Source organism: Amblyomma maculatum, chromosome 4 (genome assembly GCF_055883805.1).
Source record: "Amblyomma maculatum isolate TAMU_Amacu chromosome 4, ASM5588380v1, whole genome shotgun sequence".
Lineage (NCBI taxonomy): Eukaryota > Metazoa > Arthropoda > Arachnida > Ixodida > Ixodidae > Amblyomma > Amblyomma maculatum.
Window position 1 is genome coordinate 138,658,360 of NC_139347.1, and position 24,746 is coordinate 138,683,105.

The following is a 24,746-nucleotide window of genomic DNA, read 5'->3' on the forward strand; positions in this document are numbered from 1 at the left end:
TGGTAGGGGTAACATTAAGAAATAGAAAGCGTGCAGAGTGGGTCAGAGAAATAACTCAAGTTACCAACATTCTAGTAGAAATTAAGAAGAAGAAATGGACATGGGCAGGACATGTAGTGCGAAGAGAGGATAACCGATGGTCGCTGAGGGTAACAAACTGGATTCCAAGGGAAGGAAAGCGTAGCAGAGGGCGGCAGAAAGTTAGGTAGGCGGATGAGATTAAGAAGTTCGCAGGGGTAAAGTGGATGCAGCTAGCACAAAACCGGGTTAAGTGGAGAAATATGGGAGAGGCTTTCGCCCTGCAGTGGGTATAATCAGGCTGATGATGATGATGATTTTTTTTAAAGGAGTGGTCCATCTTGCCACCCATCAGTCGTCAAAGTAAGCACACGGTCAGCCGCAATCATGACGCCCGCATTTGAAATTCGCTTCAAAAGGCGTTTTGCTACACACATTCTTCGACTAATTTTGTGGCAGCAGGCACGCCTACCCCAATCGTTGTGTGATAAAGTGAACGCGCTGAGTGCAACTGGACGAGCCGAGCCACCGTGGGCACTCAAACATGAAGGCCAACTGGCACTCTGCCAAGCTTGGAATGGCACTTAGCACTTCTGACCCACGGCCATCAGTGTCAGGCTGTTCACCTTGCCCACATCTCCACTTGCTTCACAGCCAAAGGATTTGCGTAAACCAGTCACATCCATTCTAGTGTTCTGCTACTGCACAATGGTAGGCTCGCGGAAAGGTTAGACCTTTTATGATAAGCGGTGACTAGGTTCAATGCAGCATCAGTGGAGCTTCGATGAATAGCATGCCGGGCCCAGCAACACTGGCTCATGATAGCAGCATCATCGCAAGGAGGTGCACTGCAAGCTTTGGCGTACCCCATTCTAGATTTTGCTCAGCAACAGATGATTGCTTGCTGTGTTCCAACAGCTCCGATGTCACTGGTAACTACACAACATTGGCAATAAAAAGAAACGCCCAATAATTTGAATTTTAACGTGACAGCATTAGAGGTCCAAAGCTTCAGGAAAATCTAGTGCCACAAGCCTTATCAGAAAAAGAACTACAAGCATGAATCTGGCAAGTGGTAGCAGGCAGGTGAAATGGCTGGAAATTGGTAGGTGGATTGCACGATTCAGGAGACCATATAACATGCAGAAGCTGCCAATTCAAGCGGCTCCTTCAAAGGGGTTGACCCCAGGAGCCTCGGACTCTGAGTCAGACATGCTACCCCTTGGCCATGCAGACATTTTTATGGCTTGGTTACTGGGTGGTCTTTCACATCATGTGGCAGCTTATACGTATGAGATAATAGGGGCACAAAATAAGAGCTTAGTGGTTAGGTATGTGAACAAGAATCCAGGAAAGCTGACATGCTATACCCGTAAAGGCAAAGTTTAGAGCTGATGTATTCCCCCCCCCCCCCCACCCTGTTGTGCCTGGCCAAAGCCATCCAGAAATTCAGCCGGACGCCAAACTTCTTCGGCTAACGCCTCCTTCACAAAATATGGATACTTCTCTGCAAGCACCAGTGCACTGCAGGCGAGCCGTGCCAAAGGGAGAGAAGCGACGTGTTTCAACATGAGCTGAGTGTCCAGACAGCACGGCGCCGTGGCCCTGACGGTGAAACCCTTCTCGCCCCGCGGCATATTTGAAACGAGAGCGCAGCAAGCTCTTCCATTGGCCCTGCGAAAGTGCTGCCGTCGGATTGGACCATTTTGAGCGTCAACGGTTCTCGGTGACGGAGTCTCAAGTGCTTCCGTTTGAGACTCCGAGTGTGAGTTCGTCACTAGCGTCCATCGGGAGCAGTTCGCCCCCCTGACATTGCGGACACGGCGGAATCTCCCCGGCCGTCGCTGCGCGTGAACAGTTGCGTATGGCTATGTTAGCTTTCGGCCCCAGAGCCGAACTCGTTGTGTAAATGCCTGTAAATAGTGTACAAAGCCTTTTCTTCATCTCACCAGCGCCGACTCGGATTCATCGCTACCGGCCAGGGAGCTGACAGCCCTCGTTCACGAAATGGGTGTCGAGCGCTACGCAACCAACTCCTTGGCACAACCCTGTTGACAGTAGGCTACTGTGTGATACATCCACTGGCACAACATTGGTGGCAGCTGCAGGATCCACTGGCACAACATTGGATGGCAGCTGCGGGACTGACCGGCATCAGGCACCTCGGCACGGTGAGTACCTGAAGTTTCCCTCAAACGCCAGACTTCTCTAACACACAGGGTAGCTTAGAGAAAGGCTGAGCGTAGCATTGTGTTAACCTTGCGTGTTTCAAGCCCACAGGAAGTGTTTTGAAAACCAAGGGATGCTAAGAGGGGAATCAGTGTGAGAAAGGCTTGCGCATCTCTTGCTAGGAGCGAGATAGCGAACGTATAGTACACTATTCTAAAAAGGCAATCAACAAGAGGCCGGTGTAAAAGATAGAGAGTTACAAGGTCAGAGAACTTCTCCAAATTTGTGATGAGTTGGGCATCGATTTGGGCTCAACAAAAAGAAAAAAGGAAATTCTTGAGATCATGCAGGCAGAGGACGTGACGGTTGAGGAAGCCGCAGAGGCCTGGGATGATATTCAAGAGAGAAAAAGGAAGGAGAAGCCAAAACGCTTGAACACCAGGAGCGCTATGAGCGTGAAAGGTTAGAACGCAAGAAGCGGTTTTTCCGCTTAAAGAAACTTTGGCAGCTCGAGCTTTCGGCATATGAAAAAAGTGTTGAAAGGCATGACGCTTTAATTGCCATTCAAGGTAAATAGTTAGAAGCCGTGAGAGTGTCTGCAACCGTTCCTCATCGCCGAGGATATGGCAGAGTACTTGGCAGATTTCGAGCGTGTCTGCAAAAGTAAGCGCTTCGAGCGAGATACTTGGGCACAAAAATTGGTCGCTCTTCTTTCCGCTGAGGTGTCGGAAGAAATCAAGCACAAATTAGACGTTGACTTGAAAAACTACGATTACTTGAAAGAGTCTTTACTGAAAAGACATCGGCTGTCACCAATGGAGCTTGGGGACAGGTATCTGCGTGAGAAAAACTGTACCAAAACGTATCAGTTGAAAGCCGATATAACCGAATGGCTAGACAGTCAGGAAGTCTCGGAGCAAATTGTGCTTGCACCTGAGAATGAGACACAACTTGGGGAAGCGGCCGAGCAAAGCGACCGCAGCAGCGAGCTGATCGAGTCTCGAACAGTGTCCAGGGTTACCTTGATCAAGCCACTGGCAGCTGAGACGGTTGGAGCCGACTCCATCGGCGAGAAATCTGCAGTGACACCGTCCTGCACGCATTCCCACGTAGCTGTAAGCATTCCACCAATCGAGAGTGGGGAATTGGCAGTAAATCAACCGCCTGACAACTCAGAAGCAGAAGTTGTCAAGCGTGGCGGAGATGTAGTCAGGCCAGGAGACGACAACTTGGCAATGTCCAAGATCAGCGTTGTCGTAGATCATCACTCACGGGAAAACGAAGTGGCGCCCATGGAAATTGCACAGCCCACGAGTGTTGAACAGCTAAGGCAGACCCATGACGCGGACGCTGTCGAGAGCCACAACAACGAGCACGACGGCAAGCGACTGAAAGGAGCCATGAATCTTCCTGTCCTGACGCGCTCAATTGTATTGGTGAAAACAATAACCGTAGTGCGAACATGGACCTCACGCGATCCGAAACGCCCCAGCTATCAGACGACCTTGATCGTGCGCCGGTTAGCGCTGAGCGATGCGGCACACCGGCAGATCGGGGTAACTTGAGAGGCGAGCCTGCAGAGGATATGCCTAGCTTGGGGGCTGGCAGTGAGTCATGCGCTGCTAGCCGCGATGCAGGCGCGGCGCCGCACTCCGACGATGTTGGCGCCATACTAGCTCCGGTTACCGGCAGCTTGAAAGAGCTGGCACCAAAAGAAAGAAAGCAAACATTCAAGTGCAGCCGCTGAAATGAGCAGAAAGGCAGGTGCATGAAAGAATGCTGTCACCGAAAGGTGAGAAAACGCAAACAATCGTGAAAGGAAAAGAAGCGGCGATCTCAGCGGCACAAATGCACCCGTGCTGAGAAAATGCCCGATTGGTGTGCAAAGCGAAAGGAACGAGACAGATCGTTCAACAAAGCTAGTAACTTATGCATGTCTGTTCTTTCACGCACAAAGTGGAAAGAAAGGTCTCGTAGAGAAATGGACAGCCGAAGCCGTAGCGGAGAGAGGAGCCAAACCGCCCGAATACTGCTACGCATTCTGCCGCTTGCGGAAGAGAGCAGCACAGTGCGAACTCGGATGCTTTGAGTCATGCATTCAAAACATAGCTACCTTCGACGTGCGTTTCGTCGCTAACGGTAATGCTCTAGGCAGATCGGGGCAAAATTGAATGACCTCCTTGCTTCCTCAGTTATGGTCTACGGTCCAAGTGATTTCAAGAAGACTCTTTTCCATTACTGATTATTAATCTTCTTTGCTATTTAATGTATCATTAATGTGCAAAATTGTTGTTTGAATCTTGTGTACTGCATCCTATACACTTGTCTCTTGTTGTAGTGGGAGCAAAAATGGGACAACAATTTAGCTAACTGAATTTGAAATTTTGCCTCTGTCTGGTGTTTGACGGGTGACCGAGGGTACTTGCTTGTGTTGGGTGTTGCCTGTTGTCGGTCGGTTTTGCAAGCCGCAGAAAAGTCTACCGATACCAGTGGCGAGTGGCAAGGGCATCGGAGCGACCCGAGCGAAGTTGATCGACGTGCCCCGGCAACAAGGCTGTCGGCAGAGATCCTGACCTGGAGAGTGGAACCCGAGGCACGTGAGGCTACCTGGTGCCCGGACACCGGACGTGAGCTTGGAGGAACCTGGGGAACGAGCGCGCCCGGCATCCGAGCCACATGCGAGCAGCTCGTCTTCCCGGCGCATTGTCTGATGGCAGGAGTGCTGTTGTGCCTGGCCAAAGACCCCCAGAAATTCAGCCGGACGGCAAACTTCTTCGGCTAACGCCTCCTTCACAAAATACGGATACTTCTCTGCAAAGCACCAGAGCACTGCAGGCGAGCCGTGCCAAAGGGAGAGAAGCGACGTGTTTCAACATGAGCTGAGCGTCCAGACAGCACGGTGCCGTGGCCCTGACGGTGAACCCCTTCTCGCCCCGCGGCATATTTGAAGCGAGAGCGCAGCAAGCTCTCCCATTGGCCCTGTGAAAGTGCTGCCGTCGGATTGGACCATTTTGAGCGTCAGTGGTTTTCGGCGACGGAGTCTCAAGTGCTTCCGTTCGAGACTCCGAGTGTGAGTTCGTCACTAGCGTCCATCGGGAGCAGTTCGCCCCCCTGACATTGCGGACGCGGTGGAATCTCCCCGGCCGTCGCTGCGCGAGAACAGTCGCGTATGGCTATGTTAGCTTTTGGCCCCAGAGCCGAACTCGTTGTGTAAATGCCTGTAAATAGTGTATAAAGCCTTTTCATTCATCTCACCAGCGCCGACTCGGATTCATCGCTACCGGCCAGGGAGCTGGCAGCCCTCGTTCACGAAACGGGTGTCGAGCGCTATGCAATCAACTCCTTGGCACAACCCTGTTGACGGTGGGCTACTGTGTGATAACCCCACCGGCACAACACCCCCCAAAGCTTTTTTTTTTATTGCTAATGACTAAAACTTTATTTCCATACACATTTTATTAGCATAACTATGGTGTTTTTGAGTACACTACACTTTTATTTTTGAAGAAGTGGTTTATTAAAATGCAGTGCTATGCAAGCTTTTTTAAACTGTTAAAGCCACAGACACAGACAACGCAACCACGCCAATTCTTCCATCACGAGAACTAAAACCACGCCTACTGTTCCAATCTATCAGAGGAAGTTCTCAATCCAATATACTGAACCAGCAAAAGACACAGAAACACAAGAAACACGCTGTCCCATGTACTCTCTTCTTGTGTTTCTGTGTGTTTTGCTGGTTCAATACGTTAGATTCGCACTAACTAGCCCAAATGGTAACCATGCTAAAGTTCTCAGTCCCTCAGGGCTCGGGAGAACAGTAAAGATATGGGGACGAGCTGAGTAAGGATGTGTGGAATGATGCCACATCAGCTTCAAATTGGGGTTCTCTTCACCCCTTCTCCACTGCTACCCCATTTCTCTCACGCCTCTTCTTGCAGTTTAGAGAGAAGCCAGACCAGACCTTTGATTGTGCTTGTGAGAGCTCAAGCGTCATGCCAAGACTGATAATAGTAATAGTATGCAACACCACAGTGCACAGAATATGCCCCTTACTTCCCACACCTGAGCCAACCACTGCTAGAATTTGTTGGCCACGCACCAAAACGCACAGACACGTTAGAAGCAAGGTCCTCACCGAGCAGGGTGAATCCAAAAACGTGTGGCAGCTGCTCGTCCAAGAGCACGCGTCGGTCGGAGCCATCCAGGCGAGAGCTCTCGATGCGGTCTGTGCGAGCGTCAGCCCAGTAGAGTCGGCCCTCGGCTGCATCTAACGCCAGTCCATTAGGCCAGCCTAGCTCAGTGGAGACCAGAGCAAGCCGATCACTTCCATCCAGGGCTGCCCGCTCAATCTTGGCCGGTTGACCCCAGTCAGTCCAGTACATCCATCTACAAGGAGCCAATGGAACAGAACAAGTTATATATCACATCTGTGCCGGACATATAGCACCATCATGAACAGCCCCACCGCGGTGGCGCCACTAGTGGTCAGGGCGCTCGAATGCTCTACTCAAGGATCGGGGATCAAGCCCCGCCCACAGCGGCCAATTTTCTATGCAGGCGAAAAGCAAGGCCTGCGTGTTCAGTGCACGTTAAAGAACCCCAGGTGGTTGGAATTTCTATAGCCCTCAACTACACTGTCTCTCACAGCCTGAGTCGCTTTGGGACATTAAACCCCATAAACCAAAATCAAACCATCATGAACACAGTTAGTTCAGCCTAGTATAAACAGTGTTACACTTGGCGACAGGCAGTAAAGGGAAGGCTACGAGGCCAGAACATCCGTAACTATGTCACTCTGCCGAATAGTTTGGCCGCACCAGTGTGCTTAGCTGCTTCCCGACATACTGCTCCCTCTGCGATATGTTCAGCCACTACCACAGCCAGTGCCATCTGTGAAAGCTTCTTGTAAATGCACCAAGCAAATCTGTTGTTGCAAGTTATCAGTTGCGTCAAAAACATGCCATACATAATGAACAGTATTCAAAATATAGTATGTTTTAGGTGAAAACTAATAAATGCAATATGCTTCAGCTCAGTATTGCATGCTGTTTTAGTCCTGAAAATGCACCAGTTGTGCGAATACTGAAATGTTTCGAAGATCGGAGCGAACAGCAGTATTTGGAAACTTTGAATATTTTTGAAACATATTTCAAGGTTTAAGAATTAAGGAAATTAAACTGTCACAAGAAGCAGTCAATGGTCCTGTGTTCGATCCGACATCTCCACTCGATTGCACCGCTCTGAACGTCGGCATGTGTCGTGCACATGGAGTGGCAGCAGAGTACTCTTGCCGTGCAGAGGACATATATTATGGCGAGGCTACCCAAAAGTAATAGAAAATAATATGCCTCTGCCTGTCATTTTCTCGTGCTCATAACAGTGGTGTAAAAGGCTTTTCTCTACCACTCCTATGCTAGCTTTTCCCGTGTTTTGACAGAAGCACTCGTCTCTGAAGAATACCATCTGTAAGGCCGCGGCTGTCCTTTTACCGATGTTTCAGCACAAGTGAGAAGCGATGACCACCCGCATCTGTGTCCCACCCCACGGACTTTATCCCCCTCGTTCATTGTTTCCTTGAGGAGGCCGCGTGTGCACCACTTCCGGAGAATTCGAGCCCCTTATAGCGGGTTAGTGGCGGGAAGCGAATGCTGCTCTGTTTGCACTCTCTCTCTTCCTCCCTTCTCCATTCTAAAGGTTCGGTCGCAATTATTTGAGAGCGTACTGCGGCGGTGGGTTGGAGGTCAGGCGTCAAGTCGTAAGAGAGTGAGCTCAAGTATTGTTAGCGTGCCAGCTCGCGGAGTTGCACTTGAATTCTATTCAGTCTCCGTTGTAGAAGTGTAGTCGTCTTTCTTTTCCGTGCACATGTGTAAATAAGTTTTTGTATTGTGTGTATTATTATTATATTAAAGTTTCGTCTCCTGCTTCAAATTTGCCAGCCTTAATCTCTCTGTGTGTGATCAACACATCGCCACCCATGTTGATGAGCATCTTGAAAAGTCGAGGTGCTAAAGCGCACAACGAACCTGACTATACTCCATCTAAACCAGTTCTCAAAGAATAGGAGTACCCGGTGCCTTTGAATCTGCTTGCGATTTTGTGCTGGCCCATGCCGATGACTAGTCCCCGTCTGAAGTATAGCACAAGGTTGGTGTATGCAAGGACCGTGCCAGAAATCGCATGAACCGTATCCTTCATCTGGTATTCAGAGGCAGGATGCGGATCAGGTACCAATTCCTGGAGCGTTTGCTAACATCTTCAGACTTGAGCTTAACAGACAAACCAGCCCACAGCCGCCTGTCTGGTACAGACACGAAGGTGCGAACGTGCTTGGCCAGTGTGGTCATGTGGCTATATGCGGCGCAAATCAGATCGGCAGGATGGTGACCTTAGATGTGAAACATCCATACTTTCAGTCAAGTCCGTTACTGAGCTCATTAGGATGCGCAACTTGGTGCCACGCAAGTTGGATTGTAAACCATGTCCAAAAATATGTCAGCACCTCTTATGTTTAAACCGAGTAGTACTTGAACCGCATGGCGAAGGATTGAGAATATGATGCCTAGTTCAATTTAGTTTGCTGCAGCTCAAACATTGCCTAATGAAAGTTTTGAAGTACAATATTAGTTTCTTTCATATTTCCTTTCCTTTTTATGCCTCAGAAAATTTTATAAGTATCTCAGCATGTGCTAATAAAGTGCCTTTTTTACCTTTTGATACTAGTATTTCCATTCACAAACTATTCCCTTCAATTAGAAAATATTTGCTTTGCTTTGAAGCTAGCTGAATAGAATAACCATTTGCTTTAGAAAATTCAACATTCACACACGTGTAAAATATGCACTAAGGAAAACTCAATTTTAATTATATGAACAAGCATTCTAGCCTCAAACATAAATTAGGAAATACTAAAATAATCAGCCTTGTTCAAATATTCAATCCTCTTGAATATTTCGCAGAATAGTAAAGTATTCAATGTTCAATGCAATCGGCACATTTCGTACCCAAACTGTTTAATCATCCGTCTCAAGCAAGTAACGCTTCTCGAATGCCTACTTCATGTGATTTCAGACTGATGTACTTCGTATGGGGAGGCATCATGCCCACATGGAGCTAGGAGCAACCACTGCATAACAGTGCGACTGCCATTTTTAAAGGGGTCATGACACCAATTTTAGAACAAACTGTTCATTGCATCTTATTTCTGATGTGTCAAGCAACTAAACTTCAAAATTTCAGCTTCATTGGAGCTGCAGATATTTTTAAACTAAGTATTTTCAGTTCCTTGCAAACAGCTTGCTGATCTGGCAACTGGCGCAGCTGGTGACAACATAGGCCGCCACCACGTCGTCTGCTCCATGTTCTGTGCACGAGCAGCCTCAACTGTGGTTACACAAAGCTGCGATAATGCCAGCCAAACAGCAGTCATGCCGCTTACAGAGGTTACCATAAACTGAGCTCTTCGTCGAACTCTGTTAGCGCTTTTAACCTATATGGGAACAGTGGCTGTGGACGGGATTCAAGTGCGTGTCGACACTCGAGTATGAAAGTCGCACGAGCTGATACCAGCTCGAACAGTATCCATTTGTACACTGAAACATGTCTCAAAAGCAACACATAAAATGCGCAATGTATGTATTGCCGTCCGACGGTGCTTTTGTGTTATCTTCGGGTACCGCCCGACAGCACAGCAGCGCAAAGTATATAGGGCACAGCGCACTACATCGAGGCACCCAATACCCCGGCCGTCCCATTTTAGTAGCATTGTTTACGCTGCTCGTTGAAAGGGCCAAGTCTGGTCCTAGCCGTATCATGAAAGTAGACGATAAGCTCATGAAGCTTACATCATCGGATGCCGCAAGCTTAAAGCAACGGCTCCACCCGCGAGCGCGAAGGACAACAGCGCTCTGGCTGTCTGCTTCTCCCTTATCGTTGCTAGGCCTAAATTACTTCGCATCGAAGCCACAGCGAACGGCACTTTATAATAGGTCAGCGAGATATTTTAGTAAGTGGACCACTCGATCATGAATCTTCTTCACTCTCAACCCCACTGTTTCGTAGCAAAGGAAATTATTATTTTAGTCGACGTCTTAGCATCGGAGCAAGCATACAGGAACACTGCCACCGCACCAGCTGTGGGCAAAAACTCCCGCCGTATGTGTCTGCATTTCACAAGAGGCATTAATTTTTGAAATTCCTTTTTGGGGGCCTATTATTATTCCTAGAGAAACAAATTTTAGCATGCTTTTCTGACACTTGGCGCAAAGGATCCGCCATATATATCGCTGGCATGGACGGCTTGAACGGAAAGCATGGCCGGCGTGGCAATGTTTACAGCGGTGGGGCAGTACGATGGAGGCGGTCGCTCCGGAGACAAATGCCTGGGCAAGAACTAAATCATGCTTCACTGCAGTCTCTGTTCTGTTTTCAGAAGCATGCTGAGAGTACACTTATTGGGGGTCATGTTAGCAAGTGCGAGCACAGTACAGTGTATCGGCAGCTTATCGGCACCGGCACAGCAGCAGACGATGCGGTGACCGGTGTCGCTTTGTGACGTCACCAAGCGTTTCAAGTTGCGACCATTGTTGGTTGGAGGAGCTTCGCAGTGTCAAATTCAGCCACTTATTTTGAAATAAGGAATGCTTCTAGGGTGCTCAAATTGCGGAAATAGAATAATAAGACCCAGTATTATCTGCCAGACTACAAAACTGTAATATATTGGATGACAGTGGCATGACTCTTTTCATACCGGTAGCTGACAGCAAGTGGTCATTAAAGGCCTTCTATGCAAAAAGTACTTGGAACATTACTTTTAAATCAGAAAGCCCTATTCGCATGAGCTTAAAAATACTCAACATACATTGAATCCTTCAAAAATGTTTATCTCTAATTACTTGCAAAAGATATATAGTTGATCAGTGTTTGTTACAAAGCCCACAAAGCAGATAATATAAGAATTCTGCCAAGTTATTTCCTAATATGAAAATAACTGGTCAGTTCACGCCACATAGAAACTTTGAGCATTGCCAGTCCTTTTGCCACACATAACTTTATGAGCTATATGAGACTCCTGTTAAGATGAACTTGACCAATAAGAAATTTCGGAAAAGATGTAACAATGCGAGACCTTTGCCTGGTTTCCCAGAACTTGTACTTAGGATCAATTGTTTCGCATATCCGATGGTTAAGAGGAACTTTTACAGAGACTTAAGACTGAAACATTGGCGACCTCGTGCAATGGCACTAACTGAGTGTCTGTGTGGCATTGCCAAGAAAAAAAAAAAAAATGTGTAGCATGCTCCTGGGCAAAGAAGTGTATCCCTGCAAGACAGCTATAGTGACCTTTGCAAAGAACTTTGGCGGAACAGGCTTGCGAGAGCATCCTGTATTGGTGGAGAAGGTCTCCTGCCAGTGTGGAAAAGGCAAGGCAACACTGTGCCTGCGTTGATGGAGAGAGAGAGAGAGATATTTTAATGGCAACAGGAGATGTCTGCCTGGTGGAAAGCCTAGCATGCTACTCCTGATGAGGGTTGATGGATGTCCAACTTGTTCAGATATGGGCATTGCGCTTGCATCGCGTGCTGTACACTGCCTCCCACAGAAAGACGCTTATGCACAAAGCCCGCCTGCTAGTTTACTTGAGGCTTAAGGGATCAGAGGCTGCATTTTTCCCGGTGAATTTACACAGTTGCCAACTACACCGATACAAAGGGCAGTGTACAGAAAGTTCTCAGCAAGAGTGTCCACAAATTAGTGCACTTACCCCAAAAACTTTCGATGCACGATCAGTCCATCAGTGCAGACATGTAGAAAGATTAATGCAACTTCATTCATTTGCAACATCACTACACCAAGCATATGCAAGTCTACCATATGGCACTGCAATCGACAAAAATAGGCAGCCAAGTGACACTAGGAACAGCTGTTCCTTGTAACGAGTACACACCTCATGCCGGTTGGGCACACTTGAGAGTGTAGCCTTCAATGCTTAATTGCAGGGAAACCGAGAGCAAATGTGCACAATTTTTGTTGTTGGTATAACCCGCTCGTGCAAATCTTTCTTGCTATGCTGCTGTCTTCTATACAGCAGCAAAATAGACATCGACTGTCGTGAAACTGAGCTTTGAAAAGATGCCCGTATTTTCCTGTTTTTATTCTCTGAAGGCTTATACAAACTAGTTCTCTGTTAATTTTTATTTATTAATCATTTTTTGCCACATTTAAGTATGAACTATTGTAGTGCCATGTTCCAACAGCAAAAGCAGCGGAGACTGCTGCGTCTGCCGCGGAGATCCGGCGTTGGCACTGAAACACAACGCGCTGTATCAATTGCGGTCACTCGTTGCTATAGCAGGCGTTCCTCTCACTTCAGTTCGTGTTTTATCGTCCTGAAAATTGCGAGGTTCTGCCAAATTTCCACTAACTCGACACTACCTAAGAGACAGTCGGCGCCGCGAGTTCTTTATATCAAAATCAACCGCCGCGACATGTTCGTTACATGGAGTTTTCAAATACATGCACTTCAATGGGGGCGGCTTTGGGGAATTGAAAAACTTCGTAATATTGAAGAATTCGCTACATGGAGGTTCGTTACATAAATGTTTGACTGTACTAATTGCAGTTGAACAGTATTGTTGAGCAAAAGTTGCTTAGCTTGATTTAGTAGTTTTGAGCCAGTACCCTATGCCACTGCGTTCATCCTCATAAAGCTTTATTGTCGAACATGCTGGAAATGTACTGGCAGCATCAGTGCAGCAGTTATAAAATTACATGGCTCAAGTTGCAGTCAAAAGATGAGGACACCACACTACACTTTAGTTTAAGATCCACTATTGCTGCACTAAGCTCACAAGGTAAAGTCACGCTTCAACCAAGCCGTATGGACATGCCTGCGTGTCGTAGGGGTAACGAGAATGCAAACAATTCTAGCAGGCTGATTCTGATAGTAGAACCCCCGCTATAGTAAACTCGGATATAGTAAAGTGAAACTGAAGTCCCAGTTCATGTTCCATAGACGACTATACATTTTACCCCCTTTATAGTAATGATATTTTTGATAAAATCTTGAAAAAAACATCTCGAGCTAGTTGGTTCATCACAGAGCAAAAACAGCGCAAACTTCACAATGGACAGAGAAGGGCAGACGAGACACAGGAGATACAGTTGTTAGTCAGCGCCTGTGTCTCGTCTGCCCTTCTCTGTCCATTGTGAAGTTTGCGCTGTTTTTGCTCTCTGATAAAATCTGATATAGTAAAGTGCGTCTGGCCGTAGCGACGGCTTCCCACGAAATGAAATCACCGCATGCGCGCTACCTAGAATTGCGAGGCAACTCTTAAAAAAAAAAAGAAAAAAAAAAAAATTACAGTGTTCTTTTAAATGGCGTTACCACTAGGTTTAGTAGCACTCAGGAGAAGCCAACTTTACGTAGGCCTTAGAGCCGTGAGGGGAAGCATGCAAAGCATAGGAAAAAAAAAAGTAAAGCTGTCTGTCTACAAGCACGGAAAGAAGGCCGCGCGATCCATTAAAAAAATGAAGGAGAGTATAAGTGCAGCGAGAAATAGGGAAGAAGAAGAAATAAGCGAACATTCACAGCACTGTGCAGCACGAGGCAGCACAGAGGCATGTGAGGTTTTGCAGCACTTGACTGCCACGCGCATTTCTCATCTATTGCCTTCTTATTGACAGAAACAGCACAAGAAGACGTCATGCAACGCTTTGGTTTTCACAAGAAATCAAATTTTGTTCTATTCATAGCCACGTTGCCTTCATGCTTAAGAAGTACTTCCACAGGATGTAAACAAAAAATTTAGTTACCAAACGGCATCTTCAGGACCATGTCATTACCAATAGCTGGTATAGTAAAGATTTTTGCCGGCCCCAGTGACTTTACTATAAAGGGGTTCTACTGTATCACCCTCCCATATGAAAGGAGTGGCCCGAGTTGGCAGCTCCTGCCCGTGGCATAGGGGTAACGTGAATTTAAATGTCATGGCAAGCTAATTTTTTTATGAGGAGATTGTAGCTACGCCTCTTCACGGCGTAGGTGAGGCCACCCAAGGTTTCGCAATAAAAAACTGATGATGGCATCTCACCCCTGTGGTGGGTCTAGCACAATGGCCCGTGGCTCAGCCAGGCCTTCAGCGATGAGCACCTTGCGGGCAGTGCCATTGAGTCGGGCCACCTCAATGCGGTCGGTGCCAGTGTCGGTCCAGTAGAGGTTGCGTGCTACCACATCCACCGCCAGACCATCCGGGTGCCGGACCTCCAGAGTGACCACAGCCTCCTGGCCCGTGCCGTTGAGGAAGGCCCGCTGGATGAGACACAGCTCATCATCCGTCCAGTACACGCGACCCTCCACAGGGTCGTAGTCCAGTGCTATGGCATGCTTCAGGCCCCGCAGGGGAAGCACCACATCCGTGTAGTCCGGCGTGTCCAGCGAGATGCGCCTGAGGTCCTTGCGGCGTGCCAGCAGCAGAAGCTGATCCGCACCTGTCGTGACAAGGGGGTAATTCAACACGCCTCAGCAACATCGATAGCAGCCAGCCCAGCCCGTATTTGCTATCTACTGGCAGCAATTTTACATGATTGCGTATTGGGCTCATTCAGCCAAAAAGCCATGCCCATACCCAAGAACTGGGATATCGCGTAAAAAACTGTCTGAAAACACACACGTGATTTCTTATCAAAATTTTTATTCAACCATCCATCCTACAGCATTCAAGGTGGTGTCACGGAGTACCCCTTCCCATTTGGCATCCATCTATTAATTGAAATTAGAGGCCAGTTCGCAAAAGGGATTGCAAATGACAACATATGTACTGGTGCCCCCAATATAAAACAGAGCACGCGCCTGTGGAAAAAGTGCTCTCCTTCGTCCGGACTGCTGATGAGGCGAACACATGGGTTAATATTAAGCTGAACATTTGGGTGACTGACATGCACCTAAGCTATACACATACACATCCCCTTGCAGGGAGCACCACGAAACAAAATTTTGTTTGTTCGTGTGCTCCATTTTGTTTTGGGCGAAATAGTACCTCTAAATATATGCCCCATTCATTGTAAAAGTAGGTGTCCACTGAAAACTGACACAGGCGGTGCTGCATCTTCCTTCCCCAAGAGCCCACTTAAACAAAATATAATAATAAAAAAATATCGTGGAATGAAAAGACGGTGTTAAAGGCACTATTGCATCAATTCTTAAAGTGAAGATAGAGCATCCTCCTGGGTTTTTAAACTTCCTACTACCTCAAAATTCCAAGAACAGAAAAGGAAGCAGTTCACCTTTAGTGACTGAAATTTGGGTAACACACTCTTCTAGCTACAGCACAGACCCATTTATCCCATTCACGCAACAATATGCATTTGACCGACAGATCGGCACAGGCGCTGTGAAGATTTCATGGAGATAATGCATCAGAAATCTCAACTAGTACACAATGCAAAACTATTCATGCTCTGATTCATACAATAACATACAACAACCAGCGAGAACCGTCCAGAATGGATCAGCCTGGTAGAATACATCTCTAGACTCAATGCACATGGTAACTAGCACAAAAGACAAGGAGAGGAGAGAGATGTACACCTTGAACACTAGCGTTTGTGGTGTCCGTCTCTCTTCTCTCCTTGCATTTAGTGCTAGTTACCATGTGCATTGAGTCTAGAGATCACTGACTAGCCCAGTTGTCCGCTTTAAAGAAATACATCTCAATGGTGCATGATATCACAATGCCCCATGGTATTCAAAGTCAAAATTAGGGCTGATATGTGTGTTTAACTAGGCGATCCTGAGTTCGACTGCCAGAAAGGATGGTTTTACAGACTGTTGGGAACAACCCGAGCCTTCACCTGTTTGCACAGAGAAGTCTGCAGGAAACGGCTCATTCCCTGCCAACTCTAACTCTCGCTATGCTGATGAAGGCAGTATGGAAATTAGACATGTACTGATTCCCACGTGAAGTTATTGATCCAATAAAAAACTTTATAGAGTTGGAACTTTCTAAAAAACAGGGACATTGCAAAGCGCTTTCAGCTACGACTTTGGGGCAGAGTATGTCAGCCCTTGTGACACCGCACAAGCAGTGCACTGCTCATCCACTATCCCCTAGTAGACAACGCTTTGCACCAGTACGTGCACTGTTAGTGTAAGCTCACTTTTGCGCTGCAGGTGAACATGCCAAACCACTTTTCTCCCTGTTGTGAATGCCCTATAGAGGAACTGCTGAACAACTAGCAGAGTGATATAAAGATTTCAGGTAGAGCATGAACACAACCTGGCACATCCCTGGCATGGTCGTATCATGTCACACGAAATGCCTCAATTTGGAGCAGTCATACATATGGTGTGTAGTTTGAAGTGTCCATTTTAACGTTCATGTCCTGCTTGATAATGCGAGAAATGAGAACACAATTGTACACATGCCATACAGACATCTGGCAATGCTTGATCTGAATTCCCACAAGACGCAGAGGAGCATTTTAAATTGTGCAGAGAAAAAGAAAAGTGACAATTGGTAATCAAAACAGTGCATCAGTCTTGTGAGATATTCAATTATATGAGGAATGAATTATAAGAGTTTTGCTTAGTCCCTCCTCCCGTCATTGAGAGGAGGAGAGGAGAGCCATTTTAAACTCAGAGAGACCAAAGAAACGAAGCACGTGTGTAGTCTGCTTTTGATTTCCATAATGTAAACAGCGTAACCTAAAAGGGACAAGAAAAGAAGGGACATAGGATGAGCGTTGTCCTGTCTTTTCTTTTCTTGTCCCTTATAGGTTGCGCTGCTTACATATGACTATCTACCAACTCACCCAATTAAATGTTTTGCTGCCGATGACTGCTTCAGCAAGCAAGCTATAATGTTAGACAACAGTTATTTGAAGCAGATCTCTGAATCTAGGCCACAATACCACTCACTCCAAAGCCTTTCACCATGTCCTCTCCATTCCTGATGTCACAAGTCTGCATCACTTTTTCTTTAAAACCCAATTTGCAATGTAATAAATTACATCCTTTTTTTTTTGCTGCCAGAAAAACATTAGACAGTCCAAAAAATGCACAGAACAGATTTCTTTCAAGAATAAAACCTGGATGGGGTTGTCCAGAGTGGGCCCCCTTCAGGGTGGCGACACAGTGCCTGTTTACCATGCTTGTTGTGTTTTGCCCTGCGCTGTAACAGTGAGAGAGACAGACCTTGGGCACAGGTGCGAGAGTCGTTGAGCAGGCGCACCCCAGTGGGGCAGGCACAGCTGTAGAAGGGGGGCTCCGAGGACACCAGGCACAAGTGAGAGCAACCACCATTGTTGTAGCTGCACTGAGAGCCCTCGCCTGCACAACAAAGACATTACTCTTGGCTCTACAACAAAGCAGATTCTCGTTGCATCCATCAGCACTGCAGCCATTTGCAAAGGTTGACACCCATTTCTTGTTCCCTAAGATGTATGACATGCAAAGTGCACTTCTGTCAGCGCCACGAGTTCGCTGTAATCAAGGTCAACTGCTGCAACATGTTCGTTACATGGAGTTTTCAAATACATGCACTTCAATCGGGGCAGCATTGGGGAATTGAAAAAAAAAAAATACAAAACAAAAAAACTGTAATATAAAGAAATTCACTACATGGAGGTTCATTACATAGAGGTTTACCTGCACTTCGAATTTTGGTTCAATCGAACTCTCAGATTATCCCTTTGAATATTCCATGTAAAAAGATAGATAAGTTGCGTCACATATTGAAGTCCAATTACCGAAAAAATTAGAACATAGGTCAAGATTTTTTTTTTTTTTTTTTGAAAAAAGCAAGTTAAAGTCACCCTCGTCTTAATAGCAGAATGTGAGTCACAGTCTGGCAACATGTTGCATGATGTACAGATAGCCAAAGCCATAATGATATCCTACATTTGCTTGCACTTTTTTTTTCAGTCGTTGGCTTGTCCTCAGTGTCCAACCTAGTGTGTGGTGTTCCGTTCGACATAGAGCATATATTCTTTAGCCATGAATAGTGGCACGTGGCGGCAATTTACTGTTGCTTTTAAGAAGAAAGTTATGGAGTTCACCGAAGCGACAACAACATGGCTGCTCAGCAAAAATCGGCGTTTCTGAAAGAGCGCACGGTATTGGCGCGGACAAACAGACAAGCCGTTCACTTGCAATCCTGGCAAAAAGTCCTTTCGTGGGCGAGGTGCAGCGCACCCACAACTTGAGGACGACCTTGTGGACTTTATGCGGCAGCTTCATGCACACTCTCTAGCCGTGACAGTAAATTCAATTGACTGCAAAGCTGTGAAAATCCCTTACGCATAATAAAACGGCACATCCATGACCACGAAGCGCTGAACTCCACATAATCCAGACTAGCTTCACGCGCAAGCTCTGGAGCTTGCGCGTGAAGCTAGTCTGGATCATGCGGAGTGCAGCGTTCCGAGGTCATGGATGAGCCATTTCATTATGCGCAAAGGATTTTCCCTCCGTCGATGCACGTCGTAATGCCAAAAGTTGCCAGGGGAGATCGCCGATAAACTTGTCAGCTTCCAGTGGTTCGTGATTCGGCTTCGGGAGGAGCACAACTACATGCTGGGGCAAATAGCGAATGCCGACGACAACCCAGTGTGGTATGACATGCCATCATCCTCCACGGTCAGCAAACGCAGAGCCAAGGATGTGAAACTCCTGTTGACAGGCAGCAAGCACTCGCGCTTCACTGTAATGGTTGCTTGCACGGCTGATGGCAGAAAGCTACCACTTTTCATTATTTTCAAGAGAATGGCGATGCTGAAGGAAGCTTTCCCGTCAGGTGTTGTGCATGTGAACGAAAAGGGGTACATGGATGAAGCCATGATAGTTGAATGGATCCGCGTGGTGTGGAAACGCCGGCTCAGTGCACTACTGTGTCTTCGGAGCATGATAGTTATAGATGCATTTCGCTGTCACCTGACTGAAACAATGAAGCGAGAACTTAGCGACGCTAGGACGGACCTCGTCGTCATTCCAGCTCCCTTCAACCACTTGTCGTTCTGAACAAGCCCTTTAAGGACAGTGGATGCCCGGCGACAACCCGGGGGCGCCGACGGGCCGCCTGCAAAGGCCTCCGCTTGCGACCGTTTGCAGCTGGGTGTTGGCGGCCTGGCGTTCTTTGCCAGATGCCATGGTGCAAAAGGCGTTCAAAAAGTGCTGTACAGTCGAACCCGGATATATCGAATTTTGGTTATATCGAACTCGCGGAATATCCCCTTGAAAATCCCATGTAAAAGTATAGGAAAGCCGCATCATGTATCGAACTCAATTTCACCGGTCGTTCGATATATCGAACTCCGCACCACGCACTGGAAAGTGTCCCTTCCCCAAAGACGATCGCATCACCCTCGGCCGTTTGCCGCGTGACGTTTTCAAGCCACGCGCGGAAGGAATGAGAGGGGACAAATCGGCGACGGCTGGTCTGGGCAGCGCCGCACCCATTCCCTAAAGGCGCGCGCATCTGCAATTATCGTTTCTCGCGCGCCAGCACATGATGTTTGCAAGCCATGTGCGTGGGTGTGCCCATTCTTTTGCTGAGCTATCTCTCTCTCCCGGCCTTCGTTCGCAGTAGCACGCGCTATGCATGCGCCAAGCCAGCTTAGCCCGTTTTCAGACAGACATGCGACGCTTTCTCCAGCGTGTATTCCGAACCCAACCCTCTGCACGCGGCGACTGACGTGGCTATGGCGCCTGCGGACATTAAGATAAGAAGCGGCAGATCTCTCTCTGTCTCTTGTTTTTTCTTTTCGCAAGAGTCAATCATTTTTATCGCTGTGCTGTACGCGCCGCATAGCGTAAGATATGGCACCTGCGGGCGTTAAGAAGCGGCAGCTTTTTTTTTTTTTTTTTTTTTTTTTTTGCGGGAGTCGTTTATCCTTGCATGTATAAATTAGCGAAAACACGCGGTCAGCTGCGATCATGACGCCCGCCCCAAGCGCGGCGTGATAAATCGAACCAGGTTTGTGCAATCAAGCCATCACGGGCACTCTGCCAAGCTCACTCCCCCCCCCCCCCACAGCATCGCTGCGCAGCATCTTGGCACGCTGCCAAGAAATGAGCTGTGAAATGGAGTGGTGCACGCCATCGACATGCAAGTGAAAATGTTGGTGATTTCTGCCGCCGCGGGAACACAGAAACCTTGTTTTACAGAAACCTTGTTTTGAGCTGCCGCGGTGGCTCGAAATTGGAAATTGGAAATTTTTCGCTCTGTCGCTGCCGCTCGTTGCTGAGATCGCTCAATCGCTTGCACGTGAGCGAGCTGGCCTTAAAGCTTTTTTTTTCTTTCAAATTCTCAGGTGCAAAAGTGGAGGGTGGATTCATTATGCGAGTGGTTTGATTACGCGACAAATACGGTATCGTTTTTTCGCATCGTAAGTGCAGTCACAAACCGATTTCTGTATATCGAATTATCGATATATTGAACTATTTTGCGATCCCCTTCAAGTTCTATATATCCGGGTTCGACTGTATAAGCAAAATGCTTGATGGCACTGAAGACAATGCACAGTGGGAGGCAGTGAGCAACAAAGAGCCATCTTCAGACAATGCTGCAGAAACTTCGGAATAGACCGTAGTCTGAAGGTTCTGACGATGCAGTGATGCAGCCCGCTGCAACTAAACGCATTTCGTCAATTTTTGGTGGTGTTCTTTTTTTTTCAACTTCAAGGAAAGGGGGTCGACCTATATTCCCACTCGCCCTACATTCCGGTTTATACGGTGCACTGGTCGTTCAATATATTGCCGCAATGTTATCTTACTGGCGCCGCCATGTGGCGAGCTCGGGAGACTGGCACGTGCTCATTTTCTGCATGAAATCGGCCACAATACATGGAGGGTCACATACAAGGCCAGCAAACAGCTGCTCCTTGACGCCTCGCACAAGGTGGCGCACTTTCTTTGCCTCCAACATGGCCGGATCCGCCCGGTTGAAAGGCAGAGTCATTTCTTCGACAAACATGGCGACGCTCTCATTAGGCCATTGTGATCGCGACTGTAGAGCGAGTTCAGCCATCTCTTTCCTTGCATCGTTGCCAAATGTTCCGAGCAGCAGCCGCCGGAAATCCTGCCAGGTGGTAATGGTAGCCTCATGGTTTTCGAACCTCATCTTGGCTGCATCCTCTAGTGCAAAATAAACATTCCGCAATTTCCGCTCCTCGTCCCACACAAACACAACAACCCGGTCGTAGCTGGTCAACCAGTCCTCAACGTCTTCAAACCTGTCGCCATGGAACGGCGTGGGCATACGTGGAGTATGGCAGATCAGCGGCTGGGCATTCACGGGAAGCTGAATGGTCTGGCTTGCTGCTGTAGTCATCATGATTCGCGGTGGGGAAACAAGGGGACCACACTCGAGAGCTAAGCCTCTTATGCGGCGGCTCGCCTTGTGCACAGGTGCCGTGTTCACAGCGTGTAGATGGGCGGAGGGGGCACCCAGAGGATCTTCGTACATGGGATGTAGCCAGCACCTCCACCAAAAATGTCACAGAAGCCAGTAAAACTGAGTAGGCTGATTTACTTTCACCTACGCAAAGGCACCGGCAAAAAAAGGCACGGAACCAACTGGCAGGCGTGCACAAAGAGCGAAGAAAACGAGCGCGTGCCAGTCTCCCGAGCTCGCCACATGGCGGCGCCAGTAAGATAACATTGCGGCAATATCAAACTCCGCCCCGCACACTGGAAGATGCACTTTCTCCAAAGATGATCGCATCATCTTCGGTCATTTGCCGCGCGACACCGCATGAAGTTTGCAAACCAAGTGCGTGAAGCAATAAGAGGGAACCAGGGCCCGTATTCCGAGTTTGCGTCGTTATCGAAGTGTCGCTATCTCACATGACCTCGAGCCATTTGATTGGTCGAAACGCCGGAACTGGATGTTGCCACTTCGGAACTGGAAGAGGTGGCAACATCATGTTCCAGCGTTTCCACCAATCAGGTGACTCGAGGTCGGGGAGATAGCAACACTTTCGATAACGATGCAAACTCGGAATATGGGCCCAGCTTAGCAACGGCCGGTATGGAGCAGACATAGCCAATACAGCCTGCTGCAGAGAGTGGAAACATGAAAAAGAGAAGCGCAGGAGTGAATGCATTCTCTTCTTCCTCCATGGGTGTGTAGGAGCACGGAGAAAGGAAGAATTTTACGGATCTTTCTCTCTTTCTACTTTCTCCCTCGTTCTTATCCTGTCTTTATTCGCAGCGGCATGGGGAGTAAAAGTGGAAAAAGAGAAAGAGGAGCCGTAGTGGAGGACTACGGACTAATTTTGACCACCTGGGGATAGCGTGCACTGACATCGCAAAACACGCCGACTCCTCTACATTTCTCCTTTATCCCAGCCGGCGGCGGTCAGGATCGTACCCGGGAACTCCAGCACAGTATTAACCACTGCATCGCGGCGGCGGGGTTGGCGACGCTGTAATGAATACTTATATATTTTTTTTTAATTTCAATTCCTTGGCGGCGAAAAAAGGGAGGAAGTGGGGTCATTATGTGAGTAAATAAGGCATCATCTGTCACAATTGCAAGAGGTGTCATCCAGATTTCTGTGTATTGAACTATTCTACGATCCTCTTCGAGTCTGGATATATTCGGGTTCAACTGTAGATAATTTCAGCTGTCCTGTGATGCATGCAGAAAAGGTCGTGTTCATGTGGTAAACTAGTTCCCATTTGGCCAAAGCCAATTAGGCATTCTATTTCCTAGTCTAAGGCTATTCGCAGCTTATTCGTCTTGTTTATTTTGAGCAAAGGAATGTTTTTGAAGGCTCACGTCACAGACGAAGTGAGCAAGTTACCGTAAAAGTCATTCATTCAAACTTCACGCGTCTGAAAAAAGCTCGAATCTTTAAAGTCTCAATTACCGAATGGACTCTAAAAATTGACAAAGACCTCCTGCATTACAGTAAAGTAACGATCGCCCGCTTTCTATATAAAAACAGCTCGCCTTTGACTATTTTTCGCATCCCCAAAAATATCTTATTGCGTACAGACTTTCGGGAGCGTCAAAATAGAACTGCTCGGAAATGTAAGGGCGTCCTCGGCATTCTTCACATTTTGGTGACGTAGTGGCGATGACCCTTCGCAAGCAGACTGCACTGCGTGTAAGGCTTCACCCCACGATGCACTGAACAGCACTTGGCAAGCACATGTGTTTGAAGCAGTGGAGTCATCGCAGGCTGATGTGAATAATGCGGAGCTCATAAAAGCAAAGCCAGAACTAATTAGTTGGTGCATTATCGAAGTCGAGTTTGTGTTTCGTCATGCTTGGTGTTGCATGCACGTCAAAGGTGCGTGGTCAACATAGTAACATGCAGTTCAGGTTTCAGGAGTGCTATTTTGACGAACGCTTACAGGACCAATCGTTCATGGACGTGGCCCAACTGGTGCGACTCCCATAGCCACCATAACACTACATGGGCGTTGGCCGAGACTGCACCTATACAGTCAAATCTCGATATAACGAATCCCGCGGGACCGCGAAAAATCATTCGTTATTTTGAAATATCGTTGTAATGAAAAATCTGCGATTATAAGCCAGTGGTCAAACCTAGGTATGAAAATGACGTACCTTGGCAGTAGGCACGTGTGTAGACAAGCAAAACCTCAAGTGAAAAGGTTGCACTAACTCCAAAACTGATTTATTTGAAGAAATCCATTATTTTCTTCTGCCGCGTGCAGCAAACACGACCGCGCACTACATTACACCACTACAGCACATACACCTTCCGCTTTCTGGAACACCTCATCGCGTGCGTGATTGCACCGAGCGATGAAAGTACGGACTTTGTCCATGTGCAAAAAAAAAAAAAAAAAAAAAAAAAATTTTTATGACCCCATCTTCAATGCTCCCTGAGCTTTGAAAATCTTGTCTCGGTCTTTCATAATGATCGCGGCAGTCGATGGGGCAATGCTAGCTGTCTGTAGAGGCCGAATCGCTTTTTCCCTGCGTCGATTTCTTGCAGTGAAAGCAGTTGCGTTCATATCTTCTTGGCACTTCGCTGGCTAATATCATCGCCAATCTCGCACAAACTTCGCAATAAGATAATCAGCGGCAAAAAAAAAAAAAAAAAAGAAAAAAAAAATTACCGTCCCGCACGCGCGAACGCACGAACGACCGAGTCGCGTACGGCACACAACACAGGAAGAAAAAAAACGCAGGCAGCTAGGCCTGCTGGCTACTGCGTAATAAACCATAGCTTCATGGTGGCACTAGGAGCTGGTCCTAGATGTCCTAATGATGATAGCTACAGCCCACGGACCATACACACAGAAACGGTGGTTTCTGTTTCGTTTCACGCGAGAGTTGCCAGCTGCGGTGCTGTTAATTTTAGCCAAATTCGTAATACTGAAGTTCCAAAATTATAGAACAAGAAATAAAATACGTTCGTTATTCTGAAATATACGCTATTTTGAAATTCATAATTCTGAAATAGTTTTACATTGAAAACATAGCAAATCTGCCGGGGATTCTTAAAAAATTCGTTAATTTGAAAAGTTCGTTAATGTGGTGTTTGTAGTAACGAGATTTCACTGTATACAGTAAGACTTG

General features: G+C 47.3%; 1 protein-coding gene across 1 annotated transcript in view; it reads right to left on the reverse strand.

The window, feature by feature from the left end:
• The window catches only part of arr (low-density lipoprotein receptor-related protein 6), a 74,921-nt gene that overhangs the window by 26,815 nt on the left and 23,360 nt on the right, over window positions 1-24,746 (reverse strand). Inside the window, exons 6-8 of the mRNA XM_084602568.1 lie at window positions 17,381-17,515; window positions 14,280-14,676; window positions 6,326-6,576 (exon numbers count right to left, since the gene is read on the reverse strand). Of these exons, the coding sequence (XP_084458694.1) occupies window positions 6,326-6,576; window positions 14,280-14,676; window positions 17,381-17,515 (783 nt within the window). The remainder of the gene's footprint in view (window positions 1-6,325; window positions 6,577-14,279; window positions 14,677-17,380; window positions 17,516-24,746) is intronic.